The sequence below is a fragment of the Ptychodera flava genome, chromosome 1 (genome assembly GCF_041260155.1).
Source record: "Ptychodera flava strain L36383 chromosome 1, AS_Pfla_20210202, whole genome shotgun sequence".
Classification (NCBI taxonomy): domain Eukaryota; kingdom Metazoa; phylum Hemichordata; class Enteropneusta; family Ptychoderidae; genus Ptychodera; species Ptychodera flava.
In genome coordinates this window covers 27,013,351-27,034,635 of record NC_091928.1, presented here as the reverse complement: position 1 = coordinate 27,034,635, position 21,285 = coordinate 27,013,351, and the positions used below count along the sequence as shown (strand labels likewise).

The following is a 21,285-nucleotide window of genomic DNA, read 5'->3' as shown; positions in this document are numbered from 1 at the left end:
CAGTGTCAGACCAAATTGTTGTATATACTTCATAGTGCAGCTGCAAGACGGCCGTATTGCTTTGCAACCATATATGTGGTGTATCCTTTCTCTTTGAGCTTGTGTGGCCACGTCGCGCACTGAAACCAGTCTAATTACTGTTGTTCGAAGAATTATCGGTTAATTTTTGAATGCTAAATTAAATTGTGTATTTACAGTGTATGAAACACATAGACTAGCTGAACATATGATGTAATAATCTCAGGAAGCGGAACAACGTGTCTATATTTATGTAATCAATCCCTTATTATACAACAGCAGCTTTCCGATACGTGACGAACCTAAGCGTCTGCTTGTCCCCGGTATAGTGTGAAGAGCTTTATTTCGATCAGTGCTAGGCCAATAACTCAAATCGAACGATGACACAAAGGAAAACATATTGCTTTTTATTCATGAAAAGACCAACAAAAATGAAAATGATTTGACTGGTAAAAGACGACCTCAAATGTTTCAAGATGATAAGGAGGTAAAGTAGCATAGCTACCTCTCTGGCCCATCATCGGCCCGAATTCGAGAGCAGGAAGCAATACATGTGACCAATAACACTTTAATGTACACAAATGAGCGAGTAAACCGCATTATACATAGCAAGGATCATAAGACAGATGCCAATAATCCCGACTTTTAAAATTTGATTCAACACCATCTTCCACAAATGGACGCTGCAAAATTTCAGACAAAGTTGTTCTGAAGCGGAAATCTTCCATGTGGAGCTGATGAACGAAGCGCTATTCTCACGCTTACCATGTAAACCTCTCCAAGTAAATTTTTTAGTAAAAAAGAAAAACCATGACTTAAAACTGTCTTCTTTTTGTAACAAAATAACGAAAGCTAAAACTAACAGGCACATGCCTGAAGATTGTTACGCTTTGTTCCAATAATTTAAGTAGACTTTTAAATTAACATCATAGTAATGTATGTGATATCAAATTCTACAACTGAACACGGCTAGGCTTGTCACATATACGATGATTGAGGCTATACACTAAGTGATTTCATGCGAATCCTGTTACCGGTTCTGATCTTTATGTCCGCCACTTTGTTTGATCAGAGTTTGTTCACACGTGTTTTTTGAACCTAACATTGATCTACTTTTATTTTTCTAATTGCGTCATCGCTAATGGCTACTGTTGGATAAGAAATATCTCCCTGAACGGTGAAGATAAATCGAGCTTTATTCAACTCATAACCAAAACGTCATGCAAACTGATAAACGAAAGTGGCCATGGCAATGACGTCATTGCTTCTATTTTGGAAGGTAAAGCCAATTTCATCGATTTGTGCGCACAGTTAGCAATATAGGAAATGTGTAAATGTGACTCCTGATTGACTTCATACTTTCTTATTAAATTGACCGGGTTCTGGTGCAAAATGTTCACCAATTTAGCAGCATCTTGCCCTAACTGGGACCTTTTTTGATCTTTGTAAAGATATGTACATCAAGGAGGCGGCAAGTATCCTACACAATCATTTAGTCACCGTTTTTGTGGTAACTGCGTCAGCGAGATCAAAGTTAGTCTCAGCACCAGCCAGGGGACCACACACCGCCAAACCTTCTCGGATCAGCCTTTTGGGGTTCTGCGGGCACTTGAATCGCTGGAACCAACTTCTTTTTCAGTTCTTCAAGTCTGGCGGTCATCTCTTTGACTTTCTCTGGCATTTTATCAGCAAGATTAAAATGTTCGGTAGGGTCGTCTGCAAAAGAATTGCAAGATCATTTTTATAATTAAAATAGGCTAGCCAGATATTTCGATTTTTGAACCATAAGGATAACAGAAGTTATCTACGTGTATGAAAGTCGTAAGCTGTAAGGTAGAGTATTTCAGCCAATCATTATCCCACACGTATTCTTTTGTCACGGACACTTGATTTTCTTTTCCACGACCGTTTTTCCCCGACATTTATCTTTTTTCTAACTTCATAACCTATAGAAATAATGGCATTACCTTTTATATTAAATAAATAAGTCGCGTTTGTTGGAGGAGCATAACAATAATCTGTTTCTTCTTCATGGTCGTTCATGAGAACAATTTCGTGCCAAAGTCCATCCACGGAGGGAGGCGGTACCCAACCGTCTGCAGTTGAAACAAACAAACCAACCAATATAATAAATAACGGAAATGAAATGGAAATATTAATATTCTAAAAGATTTATGTACTTTTGTGTAACTTCATACTATAGAAATAACGGACCACACGCTGACCATTAACGTTTATTTATGGGCAAGTTAAGGGCAAGAGGAGAGCCAAAAATTAATGGGCGAGGATTGCCGAGCCCGCGCCCATAAATAAACGTTAATGGTCAGCGCGTCGTCTGTTATTTCCATTATATTATCAACAAACCGAAGAAAACCGTCAACATTTGCGAAAATTTTCGGAGCGAATGACAACTGGGCCCCAGAACTGAGCAATACGCGACGCACTGTCACGCGCGCTGTAAAAAATTGGCAAATCCGGAGATGTTTTCCAAAAAAAGTATTTCAACTTGGCCCACAAGTGCTCCATTTTATTTCGTGATTGATAATGATATCGATTTACGTTTGAGCTGTAAAGTTACGATACTTTGAGTTGTTAATCTTATTGTTCATATTCACGAGCATGTAGATAAACCATTACTGTGTATTTGTGGTCAGTCACGTGATTAAGCTAGACCAATCAAAATGCGACAGGCAGGGCATGGTAATATAATTTGAAATAAAAGAATATATGTATTCAAATGGAAACTGGTGTTTTTGTGACTTTTTCGTTCCGAGCTATTGAAGAATTAAAGTCACAACATTTTTCCATCCATCCATCCATTCATGCACTCGTCATTTCACCAGCGTGTAGTCTGTTTTTAGCGATGAAAAGATTCTTACCTGGCTTACCAGCATGTCCAAGGATTAGTTTGTAATCCCCCATTCTATAAAATAAAATGTAAGAAAGTCATCGACATCAATGTATTATGTACACCCTCTGTGTCGCAATTTCTAACAGTGATTCTAAGGCTAGCCATAGACCCTCTAAATGGATTTTTGGTGGGTCTATGGGCTAACATGCATAATAGTATACCTATATGTATTTATATGTATGTATTTCCATCCAGAATAGCTCAGGCTGGTTACCAAACATGTCCGTCGCATAGAGTCCAAGCGGTAAAATGTTATGGTGAAATGTTTCAAAGAGCACGTATATCAGAAGGTTGCCCCGATAAACGTATCGCTTTCTTTTTTCATAAACTTTGATAAACTATGTTGATACCCTTTCGTGAGTTCCGCGGGGATGGGAGTTTTGATAGAAACTAGACGATGGAGCAATGTTGCCAGTAGCCTTGCTAAGGTGACCAAGGCCAAATATGACTTCACCAACACATGAGAAAGAATTTCTCTCAATGTGAAAAGCTACAGGCTTATACTCAAGTGTTTGAGTTCAAGCAAACTTCCAAGTTAAATTGCTGTATGAAGTAAATCATAAAGGTCAATGCCGCTGTGAATCTTTGCTCACCTTAATGCTTCTCCGGCGGGATCAACCTCATCGATGTTATAGACGAATTCTTTCCTGGGTGAAGGGTCGCCCCTTGCCAAGGTGTTCCACACATTCATGCCGTCCATATCAGGGTCTGATGGAGAGAGAGAGAGAGAGAGAGAGAGAGAGAGAGAGAGAGAGAGAGAGAGAGAGAGAGAGAGAGAGAGAGAGAGAGAGAGAGAGAGAGAGAGAGACAGAGACAGAGACAGAGACAGACAGACAGACAGACAGACAGACAGACAGACAGAGAAAGAGAAAGAGAAAGAGAAAGAGAAGACAGAGACAGAGACAGACAGAGACAGAGACAGAGAGACAGAGAGATATTTTAGAATGCTGATATTGCTTTTCACATCAGCAACAAAAATTACGACACGATTTGATACGATGCATTGATACGAATGTGTTTTCTCAGTGAATAAAGTAACAATCCATAGTTTCCAATGACTAATGAGATGATAACTGTACATGATTCAATTCCAGGTTCAGTTTTAGTGAGGCAGAGAGCATGTGTCGCATTCACTCTTAACCGTCTGCATTTTGTTGAAGCTAGAGATAAGTGTATCGGTTTTGACGTATTGATCAGATGATGTGTGATTCACTACCTCGCTTTCCTCCGACAAGTTCAAGCAGAGACGGAAACCAGTCAACCGCGTGTATCATTCTGTGAGAAAACAAAAGTTTAAAAAGTCACTTACAAATCCCTGAAAACAAGCAGTTTACGATCTTACATTAACATCAAATGATAGCGTCCGGTAATTATGCATTCATTAATTATTAGTGATTTTATACTATAAAGTTTATGGATGTACTGAACAACGTCCTTCAATAAGATTGAAAAGACACCTGTACCGCCAGTAAAGTATTTCAATATTCTCATTATATATTTCGATATTCTAATTATATTTAATTTCACGAAGGTTTACAATATGAGACTGGATCTACAGTGTGCAGTGAATTTATTTAACTCTCGGATTCCGAATATATAAATTTCAAAATTTAATGCTTTTTTTCTCAAAAACCTAAGCATAAGTTCACGACAAAATAATTCATCGGCACAGTCAAGGAAGACCAGGGAGATGTCCCTATTTTGAACAATGTTAAGTATGGCAAGAATCACACAAACTCACTCATTATTGACGTATCCTGTCTTCTCAACAAGATTGCCGCGGACGAAGGCAACGCCCCTGGTGCCGCCCTCCCACAGTGTGGTTTTGGAGCCGCGTAAAGGCCAATTATTGCCAGCGTTGGTTGGGTTTGCTGGGCCTCCATTCTGTAAAATGGAATTACATCGAATCGTTTATTTACAGCCTCGGATCCCCACATAAAATATACGTAGATATTATAGGTGCTAGAGAAAATCAAGCGTTTTTATTCAAATAAACGTAACAGTGACAGTACGACAAAAATCATTCGCCTTTCAAATTTTTAGACGATGACATTTTACCAGGTACAACTAAATAAAGAGCTACTTACATCCGTTGTGAAAACGAATAACGTGTTGTCCCAGAATCCAAGTTTTTTCAACGCCGCAACCATTGCTTTCACTGCATCGTCCATTGCTGTTATCATTCCTGTAAAAAGAATTCGGAGCTGTTGTTTTTTCGTAAACACTACAAAGTCATCCAAGAGGAGCTACATCGGTTTAAGGGATTCCCATATATATTCCGCTGTACCTTCTTGACACGTTGCATATAAAAATGTGTTGATTGTTGCAGTTAAGGAGGCAACTGATACATTAGCAGATTTAGAAAGAACCTACTTTTTCATCTGGATGTTTTTATTGGAGTACGGTTACTCTCTCCTAAAAACAGTGTAGGGGCCTTTAAACTGACAGTGCCATTTTGCTTCCATTATATGTATCTACGTATGCTACCCTTAGGTAGGTTGAAACTTTGGCCGGTTTTCACTTGCAGTTCATGTCTTACCTGATTTAACTCGTCTATTCTGGTCATGTATGAACGAGTACATGTCATAATACTTCTGTGGAACCTGGAACGAGGACAGAATAATGGTTTGTAAATACAGACTTGCCTCGATGATGATCATGGTTAGCCATTGAAATGAGATTTTACAGACACAATGTAGAGGTTAGTAAATGGTTTTCGATCAACGTATTTGTTTGTGTTAAGGTTTCAATTAGAGTCCACGAGCTTACTTCCCTTTAGTCTACCCATAGTATGTAATTTGCACTTGCAAAAGCACGGTTTAACGTTTCGACCAAACTGGACATATATGTAGCCTTATAAACGTATCTCTATCGACGTTTATTCCTTGCCAAAAACCACGACAACAAAGAAGCACAAACACAGTTTAGATAATCCAAACAGATGGAATACCTACCGCGATCGGTCCATGAACGCTTTGGAATGGTAGATACATGTAAAACGGTTTGCTTTGGTTGTGGTTGGTAAGATACTGTACTGCTTTGTGTACGAAGATATCCTGAAATTTAAAGATTACAACTTAAGTTCTTTAACCACCCAAAATTCTCTGACTTCCTCTGTCATAGCATAGAAGTATGTGACTTTTTCCATTCCACAGTTTGATGCAATTTAAAACCGCTGTAGGATAGACGAAATAAGTTTGGCTATAGTAATAAGTTAATGTTATTTTTCATGAATGTCATATAATTATAACTTTCCTTCTTTTATTGAGTATAGCATATGATCGAAAGCAAAGGCAAATATTTTACGATTTCACTCGAAACAGAGAACCTCTCAGCTCTTCAAAATAACTGTCAGACTGAGGATGTGGTATTCCGAAGCATAGTAGAAATTAGGGAAGGTTTGGTTGGGTAAGTACCGTAGAATAGGTGCCATTTTCATTCCAGTCTGGATTCAGGTCTTCTCGTAGGTCAAGGTATCCACCTGCGGGGAGCAGAAATCATATCATTTGAATGGTATGTGGGATTTAGAAGGTTATGGATGATGATGATGATGTGATGATGACGGCGACGATAGTAATGATGATGGTGTTGTTGGTGAGAGAGACAGAGAGAGGCAGAAAGACAGAGAGAGACAGGGAGAGACACACAGAGAGAGTATAGCGAAAGAATCAACGAATAATGAAAGAGAATTACGGTATCTTAGTATGTCAACTTGTCTTTTGATATTCACTATCGAATAGAAATTGAACACTTCTCACCTACAGAGTGATTGTAATATCCTTCTTCTGCATTGTAGTAACCATAGAAATGATCGAAACCACGCCCATCCGGTGTGTAGTTATATTTGCAAAACCCAAGGTGCCACCTGAAAAAATCAATATAGATATGGTCACGTGTCGACAGAGTATACGTCGTATAAACGTAGCTGCATGAAACCGACAATAGGCATTCTTTTGTGAGTTAGTGAATAGTGATGCATAATGTTTTAATTTGAAACAGTTATTGTTAGATATATACTGAAATTTGAATGTTCGGATAACTATTCCCCGCTCAGAAATATAACGAAATAATTCACAGTACTAAAGCGTATATCTTCATTCAGATCAAAACAAAGTGGTGCTTTGCAAATGTCATGGCAACGACAGAGAGGCATGTTAATTGCCATGTAAGTGTTGTCTTACTTTCCAACCATGTAAGTGGTGTATCCTTGCTCTTTAAGCTTCTGTGGCAGTAAAGTGAAGTTCAGGGGTAAACCGGCTGGCTCACTTTTGTCCAGTACCTTGTGCTGTAAAGATAAAACAATACGACCAAAAACTATGAAAACGCCGGCAGAAAAAATCTACTGTATTATGAATGTAAATACGGCAACAAAACGGTGACATAACTGCACTTTATCGCTGACAGACAGTTCTATTGAAGACGCAAAAGTCATTTCTATCGTTGTAGCAGCCGTAGTAGCTATGTTATTTCTGAGTGTCTGTTTATTTCTACTTCTATGGCTTGTGTACATTTTGTTAAGGGACTTGTCGATTAGTCAATGTCTGTACACAAGAGATTTCTTGCGACTCCTTCGACCTGCCAACTCATCTCACAAAACTCTTCATACCCCTACATGTGAGTGAAAAGCCCAGAGAGATAGACAGACTAAGAGTACAGTGGAGATCAGCAAAATGATTTAACAGGTTCCATTGGATCATTTGTTCACTTGCCTTGTTTGCCCATGCAGTATTCACACAGAAGACGAAGATGGAAAGGGGTTATATCATGGAAACGATAAAACATTTGTTTCATACCTGGAGACCAAGTCGGTATGGAAAATATCCGGACATAAACGATGCTCGCGTCCTTAAAAACGAAAAAAATTACATTGTTGTGTTATTTTACAAAGTCTTGTAAAAGAAGTTAAAATTTCATACTATCACAAACTAGTCTGGTTGACCAAGGTATTGCATTTAGGATAAAAAAGATGGGACAAATAGAAGTAGTATTCCAATTTTCAGCAAGTGAACTACTCACTTTCAAATATATACTTCGACATACTAGATATATGTACGTTAAAATTACTGGCACTTGAAGAAACTTACGGTGTACAGACTGGTTGTACATAAGATTGGTTCAAAATGACGCCCTCCCTCGCCAGTGAGTCGAGAGTAGGTGTAAAGATGTCACGGTTGTTGTAGCCAATGTCGTTCCATCCTGTAATAAAAAAATTACATAGAAATTTTATTCAGCGCCGTTTGCTTCTGACACAACCTGCTCAGACTGACAAATAATTTGATCTTCATAACAATGCACACTTTGGTTAAAGGACACAGTTATTCATGTACCATAATTCTTACCTGTGTCGAAAGTCTACTTGTATAACCCGAAAGTTTAAAGCGTCCGCAAAGACTATAAGCATGACTGTAGAAAAACTAAGTCCATTCTTAGATGCGATACACTCATAAACTCAACAGTATCTTAGGGGGTTCACGCATTCATTGGCCAAGAAAGGCACCTTCAGGCCAGCAATGACTAATAGCAAAAGGAAGATGAGCCCAGTGTTCTAAAAGACTATATCCTATCATAATGTTGACAGACTCGTTACGATATTCATTTGAATACGAAGGAATTAAAAAAAATCCAGCTAAGTGGGTTGGCATGAGACTGGCTCTAAGACAAAGGGATATGTTCCAGTAGTGTATTCGTACACACAGACAAATTGCAAAGAGCGATATAGTACCAGATATAGTACCAGAAACAGTTCGGTAGTCTGATCAATCGTGCAATGACAGATAATAATGGAATTTCCAAGATTGTTTGAAGCCAAGTATGTTAGCGACTTTATCGCTAGGAAAACTAAGAGTTGAATGTCACAATATAATTCAGATCAAATTTGGAAGATGCAAGAATTAGAGATTTTGTCAACCCACGAGTCCGCAATGGTTTCATTCTCTCGTCGAAAACATTCACTCTGCCTGCCTGCAATGTCAAACGTAACAACCGTCGAATTTCTTAAGGAAATCGGCAATGCGAACCTAAAACAGTACTGTTGTCGTCCTCCATGAGAAATAAATATAAATTTTCAAATGTTCGAGATGTATTTGGTTCATGACCTTTTAATCAATCTTAAATGGGTTCGTGCTGAGTTTGTATAACAAAGAAAAAAATAATAAAGGTTATAATAAAACGTGTTTTCGACTGACAATTACATGATAAATGTTTTGATTTGCCGTCATCTACGCGCAGTAAAGGCCATCGAAAATCGAAAAGGTCAAAAGCTTTGTGTACATGCACTGCACAGGTGGTCATAAAACCTTCAGCTCCTATGACCTCCGACCTCAGTTGCATTAGAAAGGCAGCTAAAATAAAATCCAAACGGTTGATAGCTTGATTGTGAAAGCGAACTTGTGAACCCTAGGGCTTGTGAACTTAAATATGTACCGATTTTTCGCATTTTTATGATGTGATTAATTTAAAGAACCGTATATGACCTTGCAATAGTGTTTACAACACTTTTTATAACGCTTTTTTGAGGTTAAAAGTCTTTTGCAGGCCTGGTGTCGATAGGGTTTTGCAGTCTGCAATGATTTCCTAAGATTTCTGCAGTGGCCAACGTGTATAATAGATATACCTTCCTTGACAAGTTTAACTTATCGTTCACTTGGAACAGAGAAGGGGGAGTTTACATTTTGCGTACATGTAAGCTCTTGTGGCAAGGCTAAGATACACACACTATTATTTCATGGGGTCGTCGACCTGAACTCACCCAAATCATCGGCCACAACAAACATGATATTCGGCTTCGTAATCTTGCTTCGGTAGGCTGTCGAGTCACCGACGGCAAAACATGCCGAAGCCAGGAGAAGGCTTGCAAGCGAAACGGAGGCCATCATACTGCTGTGTTACCCGCCGGACAGTCCTCACGCACTGATTGCGGTGGTGATGGCCTTTGGCTTGTTTTTCACCGTTCTGCACAGCCAATGAATCGTTTTTGTCCGTAATCCCAAACAATCAACACAATGCTCAGTGACATGAAAGCATCAGCTGGTGTTGCTCAGAACATGTGATCATCGCCATGTGACTTGTGTCACATGGCCGTTTTGCCATGTACGCTTTACTGTTTGAATATACAAACACGCATTCAATCATGAAATGAAAAGGTGCTAGGTGTGTTCGCCGACCCTGAAAATCAGTACCTGACCCTGAGTCATCCAACTGACAATACGCCCTCACAGTTGAAGATGACAAAGGGCTGCACAGTGCCACACAATATTGTTGTACATATAGTTCATACTGCATGACATATTTGGCCACATCATGCACTTAAGCCCTTACTCTTGTTCAAAGAATAATCAGTTAATTTTTAAAAGTTAAATTGTGTATTCGCAGTGCATGAAATATATGGACTAGCTGAACATATGGTGCAATAGTTTTAGGAAGCGGAACAACGTGTTTGCATTTATGTAATAAATCCCTTATCATACAGCAGCAGCTTTCCAATACGTGACGAAACTGGTTTTTAACTAGCCAGCATTCTCATTACAGTCTATATAAAATCTAAAAAAGGAAAGGAATCGAAATTCTTGTCTGGAAAACGACACTCAAAAGACAAACACTATAGGCTGTCAGTTAATCACATCTGTTTCGGTATTGTACGACAATGCCATCTGCAGACATCGGGAGGTTTTACCTTGTTGTTGGGGGTAATTATTTGACAATGTTAATCACACGATTAGGTTCTTCTATTATTACCAAATTGCATCTATGCTGAACGCATTGGCGTCAGAAGGGAATATGTTGAGCGATGACAAGAGAAATATGTCAAAATAAAATTAGTAGTAGTAGTAGTCACGGTAGTAGTAGTAGTAGTTATTGTTGCTGTTGTAGTTGTTGTAGTTGTTGTTGTTATTAAAATATTAGTAGTTATTGTTGTTATAATTGTTTTTATTTTAGCAGTAGTAGAAGAAAAGAAAGTTACAAACACCGTCAAAAATAATTCACTGTGACTAACAAGTTGATTTATCTTTTATTGTTTTCAGATACTCTGAACAAACACTAATTTTCCTACGAAAGCGTACAAAAAGAGAGAGGATTTATGCAAGCAAAGCCCGCGCAGCAAGGCCGTGTTTGTGACAAATTCATTGAATGCGCGTATTGTTTTTACTGTAACAGTAGTCTTGTATTCAAATGAGAGGAAAATTCACCAACCACGATGAATGGGAAGCCATCACCATGACGATTCTTCGATTAAATTGTCCGGTGGAAGGTTTATTGACCAATCTGAAGGCGGAATAGTAAAAGCAAATAAGCTTGCCTCGTTTTTTTTTTAATTTTTATAGTCTCACTGTGTCATAATTGACCTTGGCAATGTTGAATCGTTTGCAACGCATTAGCACTGTGTCCTTTACAGCAGACGATAGCAGAACAACCTTAATATCATAAGGTCAAGTTCACCGTTAATCTTAGATTCAGGAAATTCAAAGGTAGACGGCGAAGTTTTCATAAAAATACAATTGGAACTAATTTGGGATAATTGGATGGTGAAGTAAGGTTATTTAACCTGCAAATGTTAGCTCACCGATTTGTCTTTTAAGTTACACACTTGTTTTATGAGTAATTTGTTTAATTGCAACATTCAGCTATATGCTATGGCACCTAACACTTTTGAGAAATTTGGAAAACATGAAAATCCAATTATCCCAAATTAGTTCTAATCCTGTTTAAAGAAAATTGTTTGTTTACAAGCAATTTCTTGGATACTATGCAATTTCCCTCAATTTGGGCAAGGCTGGCATGTTTCATTAATTTTTCAGTGAAAGAGGTGGAAGTAGGGAGAAGGAAAAACAAAGAGAGGAGGAGAAGTTTTTAAATTCTCAGTGGATGGGCAGCTGCGAACAGATTGCACTTTTTCCTTTCAAACTTTCATTTGTTCAAAATATAGCATTGCATATATACTTGCAAAGACATCCCCTGGCTAAAATGTCAAAAAAATTGGCGGTCATGTATGAATGGCGGCTGAATTACATGTACATCCATTTCGTTGTAAGTCCAAGAGTAGCGATTGCATGACGACATGCCATATGTTGATAGTTTACAAGGTACTGCTCGGCTTGTTAATTGTTTTTCCTCGTCGGCAAAGCATCCCACATTGCCTTGGTCTGTGCTTTAGCCGTTGGATCGTCGCTGTAGTCCAGCGCATCAGCCTGCCACAACCCCACTCCGAGTAAGCCCCTCTTGGTGGCGTAGTCAAACTTCAACTTCAAACTTTGTGGGTCGTCGTACCATATCTGGTGGAACTGTTCCGTTGTCGAGTCCTGTGCATAATGGAATATAATAACTTTAGTGCTGTTGCTGCCACTTCTGGTGGAATTGTTCTTTCTTTTAGAGATTTGGACTTTTGGAATAATGTAAAAATCGATTTTAAGAGGTTATTCAAATTGACTCTAACGTGGTCCCTATGTAAACAATTGTCAAATAATAAAAAACACAGTATTTGCCAATATCTAGGCTTTCAGAAAATATTTACTTTGATGGGGTTACGAGCTTAATTTTCTTCAGAGAGTTCATTAATTGGAAAGGTGCAATACTTGTATTGGAATAACGACTTTGAAACAGACTATCGGCATGTATTTCTCATTTTGCAACACTTTTTGACTTCGATGGGCGAAAGTTACTTGTAGTTCATGACCAATGCATCTATAAGTTGAGTTTGCGCAGAAAGGCTGAATGCAAGCTTGCTACTACAGGTCATTCTATTGGTCACTCGCCTGTATCGCATTCTCATGAAAACTCTGACATTTTCAAGTGAATGGTAACAATACACGAACAAATTCTTAAATCACAGATTTAAAAAAAGACACTCTATACTGAGTGAAGTCATGCGATCATACCCGACGCCCACCGACTGCAGAATATCTCGAAATGTTTACAAATAAATTGTACGATTTCTAATATCTTGTAAAGTTGTCATACAAATCAAACTTTGAAAACAAATTTTGGCTATTTTTACCTATAGCTCATTTTCTACTGAAACAATCGATGATAACCATGGTGACAATACTTGGTATACTTAACTCATATTCCAAAATAATTTGTTTCTTAAAATTAAAACTAAAAACTGAACACTTCTTATATAACTTATTTTTAAAAGTGTACAAAATCTTGTTTGCAGAGCACAAAAGGTGCCTGTGTTTTCATAACAGGCATTGCGTAGTGCAAAGGCAATTATTAAATTACACAATGGTTTTAAATTTTGGAATAAAGTTTTTTTCTAGATGTGACGCAATAAACCGTGAAATATTTTAAGTTCTTAACAGAAACCAAGGCTTTTTAGGACGATTTAAATGTGATTGTTGTTATTTCAAATGAAGAAATTGTCTAATGTATTTAAACTTGCCTTATAATTGAAATACGGAGACTTATTTACATCGCTCCAAATTCTTCCACTTGTCGAGTTGTTCGCCAGAAGTTTCATTATAACGGCGTAGTTCTTCTTTGTTCCGACATTCTCATCACACACCGGCCAAAAAGGCAAGTGTTTGACCACACATTTATTCTGAAAAAAGCGGTGTTTACTTGGTTCGTGTATCATTTATTTTAGATATCATTTAAATAACAGACGATTCGAAGCAATACTAGTATTACTCTCTCGTCTAATATGAGTTTCTCTAATTTAATTCTTAGAATTATTCATTATTTACGTTCTTTCAGAAGGGAAGCTAACGACATGTATACATTAGTCTTATGTCGATGTGCCCGTTGAAAGTTATCAATTTTACATTATTTTATCAAATTGGAAAATTAATAGAACCAAACACAAGTGGGCGGACGTGTAATTGAGTTTTGTTTTCGTTTGTTTTTTGTTTAGTTATCCTTCTGGTTTCTGGTATCATTCTCTTTAAGATGGACAATCACAGTGTTGCAAACACCAGTTCAGCAGGGTACTGACTGGTTTGTATGCAGACGGGATTACTCACCCTTGTTAGGTTCAGACACGGATAGTCATACCCATACCACGGCAATCCCATCAGCAGTTTACTGAGAGGTATGCCAAGATCGATAAAGGATTCCATCGCTGTGAAAGAAGACATTGACATTTAATTAGACTGGCACCTTGCATCTCTCTGACAGAACAGCGATATCTGGCTGTCAAAGTTGTATAGCACTTTGCTAGTCTTCATATGACTTTAATTTGAAACCTGCACAGTAAATGCCGAAGTTTCATAAAGACTGACATATCTATTTTGCCTATAACGGGTAGACAGAGAATGGCGATTTTTTTGTACTTCTTAAATGAGTAATTTGAGATAATTCGCCTCTCTCATTAACATTTGTACTATGGTTCTTGGTTGTTATTCTTCATAAAGAAAGCACAATTACTTTACAGATTCATCGACTCAAACAATACCCATTCATTTTATACTTGTACTTGCGTAATTATTTCTAAAACATCGACTATTCGCTAGTGATCATCCCACTTTCACAATTTCCCTTCTGACAATTTAACCGACCGTATAAAACAATCTATTATTGTTTGAAAATTTTCTAGACATATATTCATCGGGGCGCAAGGACTTTGTTACATATACCGAAAATCTGCAACAAAAAGCCACTAGGGGCTGTATGCCTACAGAGGATAAAGAAGAATTCTGGCAGATATCGCTAACTTTGAATTCACAGCGAAAAATGGCCATACCTGTGACCGTCTTATTGTAGGGAGAGTTGGCATCCGCTACACAGGGGTCAGCTATTGACCCCATTTCGTCGTAGTCCATGACGAATAAAAAGTCAGTGACGTCTGCAAGACCCCTGTAGTCATAGCAACGAAAACCCTGTCTTGCGCAATCCGGTGTCCAGGCGACGTCGAAAGTGACCTGTACGCATGATCAGAACAGTAAAGGACAAAGTTGAGTCTAGCAAAGGAGAGTATATAAGCACTACGGCTGAAGAATAAATGTTTTAGTTCATATATCCATAAAGCAGATGAACTTATGAATATATAGCACAAGATATTGTATACATTACCATGTTTCTCCATCGGAGACACTTTCACGTTTATGGGAATGGGAGAGAGAAGAGAGACAGAGACAGGGAGAAAGGGGAGGGAGGGGAGGTAAAGAGTAGAGGCAGGTAGAGAGACAGATAGAAACACATGCAGACAGATAAACAGACAACCTTGCAGACACATAGGATGACAGACAGACTGACTGACTGCATGACAGACAGAAATAGGCAGACAGGTAGACATACGGCGTGAGACATGTACTGATAAACAGTAAATCTCGGAGAGAGGAGGGGAGAGGGAAATGTTACGTTGGATGGGAGAGGACAGAAACACGATTGTTATCTGCAAACATAGGAAGGTGACGTGGGAAGGTATTTACAGAAGGACCAACAGGTAGTTTTGTATCATGTAACACCCGTGGTAACTTTTCTTCTCTATTTACCATCATGCAGAAGTTGTTTACACACAACTAAAGTCTAGAAAATAACGAACCTGTGACCCTGGTATTTTGCTGTGAAATACTTGTGTTGTCTGGTTGACGAAAGTCGTCAGAAGCTCTTGCCTATAGGAATCAAAGAGAGAATCCTCTATATCGATGTTAAAACCATCCATGAACCGATCTTCCACAAGCTGGACTTGTTCTGTTATCCACTTATCGCGTTGGGTCTCGTCGGTAAGGTTCAATACCGGAAACGCACCTATAGTATATTATAAATCATATAATCAGCCTTATTTTTTTCTTATTCATGATTTCTCAACATGTTACATTCGATCTTCAGTGATAGCGTCACGGGAAAGCACACAGCACAGAGGCAACGGGGCAACTGGTAGCAACGGTGTAAATTTTCAGAATTAGTTTGTAACAAGTAAAATTTAAAATCGGCGATGTGCCATAGACGTTTAAGGACTTCCCACAATAAAAGTCTCCAAACTTTGACTTTTCGGATCAAAACAGTGTGAGAGCTGAAGATGCTGGTTGACGACAATGAACATTATGACTCATGTATCAGAGTGCATTTCTTTTGAATGTAGCGACTCCTCAATGGTGCGTTAAGGTAGTACTCGCATCGAAATTTTAAGACTTAAATATTCGCTAAAACTTTTCATAAGCAAACTTTGTACCATTTCCTTTCGAAATTAAGAATAAAAGTCGGGGGTCTCTGTGCAAACTTTGAAACCAGAGAAACAAGTTTCCCGATATTTACCGACAATTGAAATTCAATATGGCCGCCATCCCCACGCTGAAATTTTTTCGATTTTTTTTCATAAAAATAAGCTGCCGTAAACTGTATTTATTCCATGATCTTCGAAATGAGCCACCCCCCCCCCATGAGGTAGACTAAAAATAGTGTAAAAGTTTGAGAGTCCGAATATCTGTCCCTTTGTGCCTTATATACATTGCAGTAATGTTAAGAATGAATATTGTTGGTTGAACTTGGTTGCTCAGAATCTGAGTCTAAATATGTCTTTACATGATGCATAAGTACTGGGTCGGCGGTTTTTCTACTGCACTTTCTGTTACCTCCTTCACATCCTATAGAATATTTCTCCTTTTGTCAATATATGTCTGTTTGCAACTAACGATCGTTACCTTCCAAGAAGGCTGTGTTTTACCACAGACAGTGTGGTTGAACTATGTGGCTAAATGTCATACCTGCCTGTACGAGTCGAACTCCATGGGCATGCGCCGTGCACATCAGCTGTGGATCATACTCTCCGAACACGCCGACGGTGGTGATCTTTGACCAGTCATAGTTTTTCCAGGTAGACCCAGCGGTACGAAATACAAATGTCTGTGGTCAATGGAGAGGAAAGAGCAAGTCATTCTGGTTGAAATCGTTTCCAACGAAGCTTCATATATGTTATTTATTTTTTGTCTTTTGTGTATGACCTCGGTTTGGCGAACTGACCTTTCAGGACGATAAAATGCAAATTCCCCATGTTTACCGAAGCCACTGTCACTACACTGTCTACCAAACTCATATAGGCCTACAGCGCATCTGAACTAGCATTGTTTACGTCATTTCAAGCACAGGGAGCTACGCTGAATCATATTACATGTTAATCGCAAGATTCAATAGGGCCGTTCACAGTTTACGTCACTGTTCTCTCATTAATATGCAAAAATAAATATTTGTCCGCATTTTTAGATTACGCTTTTGAAAATTACGCATGCAAGAACGACGAAAATACATCTCAGTGGGCGACTGCTAGTGTAACAGTGAATACTAAAAAACATATTCACGACTCAGAGTACAAGCTGCAAAAACAGCCACGCATGCAACATTGATAAAATTTGTCCGCATTTCAAGCTGCGTGTCCGATGTCGCGCGCGTACAGCTATATTTAGTAATAAACCTGTAACCGTGAACAAGGCTATTTGTCGTCTGCGCGATAAGGAAAGTAATCGGGCGTGATGTAAGCTTACTTCCGGGTTCCAAAACAGGGGATAGTCCAAAATCGCGTTCAAACCGGGCGAACTGACTGTTCTTACCTCCTTTTTAGGCTTTGCTGTGACTGTCTTGCACAGCGACGGATCTGAACAGGGACACTTGGCGGCTGGTAGCGAGCCCGCCAAAAGCAGACAGTGCGTGGTTATCAACGTGAACGTCCAAAAGGTGTGCATTTCGATAGAAGAGTCGGCAACTGAGTTGGCACATGCGCAGAGTGAATTGTATGAATAGGTAGGGGGTTTTTTGTTCGTTTTTATTTGCCGAGTGACAAATAAACGACAATTACTTTTAACAGTTTACTCTGAGCTCGGATTCGCGTCAATTAATTACAAACAATTTGTACTAGCCATATGCCCTTTTAGTGTTATTTTTCAATAAGGTCTCTTATGATGTCACGCGGACAATATACCACAAACACCTTGTGCGGTATTAAACTGTACTCAGTTAACGACGCATCTCTCCGTCTTCTCTGATCATAGACATTTATCGAGAAAGTATTTTAAAGGCGGTCATTGGTCTACATCAAGCTCTGTATATATGTGGATCAAAAGTCACGGGTGAAATCAATGATAGTGTGTTTGTTCGGTAAGCGTAACTCTCATAAAGACACCGAACCTATTCCCAATAAACACATCGTTTCATAAACGCCACAAGGAGATTGTGCACTTATAATTAGTAACGTATTTTATGTCTTTCTGTCAGTGAAATAGGGTTTCTTAAGTTGTGCTACTCCCAAAGCACGCATAATGCCGAGTCAACTAGTCAATACGGCCAGAATGTGTGCAAGGTTCAAATTTGTCGTTGACGATCCTGTTGGTTTTTTTCCGGACTGGAATTAATGTGTCAACCTAAGCCTTGCTTCATTTCAAAAACGTGCGCCATGCAGCAAGTGCAACACCACACTGGTATACTTAGCCAGCTATTGCAACGTACAATATAGGGAGAACACTAAGGGCATGCGTTTTTGTTTTACAGCAAAAAGTGATATCAAAGGTCTCTCTCTCTCTCTCTCTCTCTCTCTCTCTCTCTCTCTCTCTCTCTCTCTCTCTCTCTCTCTCTCTCTCTCTCTCTCTCTCTCTCTCTCTCGTATTATTGTTCCGACCAAAGTTTTTGTTCACAGTCATTTCTTTCTTTCAAATAAAAGCTGTTGTTGTGGGTAACATGATCCAAATCAGACGACAAAAAGTTGACTTGAAGTTTACATTTTAACCAGAATACTTCAAAAAAAAGACCTTCGGGCTGCCTCTTTTGATGTATTTTGTGAAGAAGTAATCAAAAAAGTATAAAAAATGTTCGAGTTGAACCTGGAGATCTCCTTAGCTATAAGTTTTTACGGACTTTCCAGAATTTTGTTCTTTTTCAGTTTAAAAATGCACGTTATTCTGTACTCGATATACCTTATGCCTAGAGCTCAATTTGTCAGTATAGCGCGTTTGCGTGTAGTGACCGATATCGTTATTGTTGACAAATCAATGTTAGCCATGTAAACTTCAAACAAGGTGTTGAGTTTAATTAGTTTTAATGTACTTTGGAAAACGGTGAAGAATGTCATTATTATCAAAAGGTACAGCTATGGTCCTTTTGGCGAACGGTTGACATTATTTATGGATTGCAACACAACAATATTCGAATACTTAAAAATTACGTAAAAAAATCACAGCGGACGGGTCAACTCACCTTGTAGGACCACCGGAAAGGAGTCTGCATTTCGGCCACATGATGGCGGTACGCGTTACCGTTGTTCGCAATGTGCATTTTCAACCTATTCTCTATTTGCTTTCGACCCAGTTTTGAAGACACAAGCAACGGCTTGCCATTTCCAAACGTACACTAGCTCACAGGTTAGGCACTGACGTATGCCAACATTATGCATTGAATTAAGTTTAGAAATACAGATAAAACAATGTTTTTGTTTTCTTTTGTTTGTTTGTTTGTTTTTCGGGGATTCATGAAATTTAGAGAAGCAGACTGTGTCAGTATCTGGAAGAGATGTTGTTTTTTTTGGCTGCATTTTTTTGTGAATGTCTCCCTTGTTATCTGAGCCTTTACGTAAAACATCTCCTTCAGTCTGCACATGCGCGGCATCGACTCACAATACACGCCCTCAAAATTAGCACTCAAAAGTTTGCAGCGATTTGAAAGTTAGGTGGCCATGTTTCATGATTGACCGTATCATTTTATGCGGCCGTATTTTATTCAAAGCATGAGGTATAATTTATTTGACAGAGAACACAAACACCATGATACCTCCGTACTAGGTGTTTCTCACAAAGTCATGCCACAGAAAGGACTATATATACGAGGCTGTAGTGAAAAAATGTCTCCAATGGTTTTAAGTATTAACATTCTTCTTCAATTATAGTCACCAGCTAAAAACTGAGAAGATAAAATACAAATATCAATCTGGTTCGGAATTGGAAATCTAAATTAATTTTAAATTTTCCTCGTGGTTCCTAATGGGCTTGGTTCTTTATTTATTTAGACTCCATGCATATTTCCGCCCGCATTATCCATGGAAACGGCCATATACGCATGATTCTTGGTTAATATTCGCTGACCGTTGATGATAAAATGTTTGTATCGAGCCAGAGAGTCAACGGCAGGGTAATACCGACCCTTGCACTGAGTGGGACACAGTTTTCAGCTGGTTCGGTTGCGATGCAATGCGGTCTGCGTTTAGTGAGTGCCGGCCTGTGACATGAACGATACGGTGAAGTGCTTTGAACTTGAAGTTAGCAACAGCTCACGGCCATGACAGTCTATATCAGCTGTATCTTCATGTTGGTTTGTGTCTCAAGCTGCTTGTCTTCCGTTGATCAAAGTAAGTAGCTTTTCCTGGCGTCAACCTAGATCTACTTTCATTATTTGTAGATAAAGATGAGACCGTCAACGCACCAATTCGTCCTCGAGCCAAGTAACTTTGAAAGGCTGGAAATAACTGTATTCAAATAGCGCACAACGCTTGTGCATGCTCGGCATGCTAGTAGCCCCCAGGCAGCTTAACATCGCCATGGTCAGCCGACAAGATGGCGTTGTGGTGGCGATATCTCTTCTGATCGTCCCTGATTTTAGTCCACAAATACAGCTGATTCACCGAACTATATCGATCACTGGCCACAGGGTCACATAGCTGTGTACAATGACTCACCATGAATATATTAGATAAGCACGCAATTTATTCAGTCTCTGAATCCAACGCCTCACATCTGTTTGTCTGTACGTCACTGGAGAGGATACCGTTGAACCATTTTGTCAGAGTGAATTTGTTAACCATTAATTTTAATTTGACAGTTAGCTGTTGAGGTCAGATCTACCTTTGTATAGACACGCGGTATGACGTCATGATAAAATTTCAAAAGTAAGGAATTGAATATCAACACAGATACACGGAATATCGATGTCACATGACAAAATTTATAGATTTGCAAGGACCAACGGTCTTCAGAGAAAAACTAATATAATGGTTGTAATCCGTGTCTCTACAGAAATTATTGCATTGCGTTGTTGAAATGGCTGGGACGTTTTAAGAATTATTTGATTGTATTAATTCTTAAAGTACCGTTATGAAGTTTAGTACCGTTAAACTACATTAACAATACAGCGTATGTAAGCCTTTCTGTGGAGGGTGTTTTCATAGTGGCTGCTAGTGTCTCCCTGGCTGGATATCACCGTTTCTTATTACGAATTTAAGTAAATTTTAAAAAGCCACAGCCATATCGCCCGAACGTTGATCTTGCCATGATCTCTGCTGTACGCGCACAATGAAAACTATTGTACAATTCAACTGTGCTTTCTTGAATCATTTCCAAACTGAGGTCTGTCCCTTCAACGTTTAGACCGTTCCAAGAAATCCCTGGCTTCATCTCTTTGTTTTATCAATTATCTGTTTCTGCCTATAATTTTTTTTCTCGATTTTC

The 21,285-nt window shown here is 38.8% G+C and overlaps 2 protein-coding genes across 2 annotated transcripts; both read right to left on the bottom strand.

Moving 5' to 3' along the window:
• Nucleotides 1-404: 404 nt before the first annotated feature.
• On the bottom strand, nucleotides 405-10,035 carry LOC139134090 (arylsulfatase B-like). Its single transcript, XM_070700997.1, has 15 exons — nucleotides 9,678-10,035; nucleotides 8,014-8,125; nucleotides 7,723-7,774; nucleotides 7,111-7,214; nucleotides 6,688-6,794; nucleotides 6,346-6,410; nucleotides 5,884-5,985; nucleotides 5,469-5,532; nucleotides 5,017-5,114; nucleotides 4,671-4,813; nucleotides 4,146-4,204; nucleotides 3,523-3,637; nucleotides 2,898-2,941; nucleotides 1,986-2,114; nucleotides 405-1,734 (listed from the first exon to the last, which is right to left on the bottom strand). The coding sequence occupies exons 1-15, from the start codon at nucleotides 9,802-9,804 to the stop codon at nucleotides 1,559-1,561; spliced, it is 1,497 nt and encodes a 498-aa protein (XP_070557098.1). The 5' UTR covers nucleotides 9,805-10,035; the 3' UTR covers nucleotides 405-1,558.
• Nucleotides 10,036-10,909: 874 nt separating this feature from the next.
• Nucleotides 10,910-17,932, bottom strand: LOC139134044 (di-N-acetylchitobiase-like). Its single transcript, XM_070700902.1, has 7 exons — nucleotides 17,410-17,932; nucleotides 16,570-16,708; nucleotides 15,408-15,613; nucleotides 14,607-14,784; nucleotides 13,888-13,985; nucleotides 13,308-13,466; nucleotides 10,910-12,225 (listed from the first exon to the last, which is right to left on the bottom strand). Exons 1-7 carry the CDS (start codon nucleotides 17,539-17,541, stop codon nucleotides 12,025-12,027), a joined length of 1,113 nt encoding a protein of 370 aa, XP_070557003.1. The 5' UTR covers nucleotides 17,542-17,932; the 3' UTR covers nucleotides 10,910-12,024.
• Nucleotides 17,933-21,285: the final 3,353 nt, after the last annotated feature.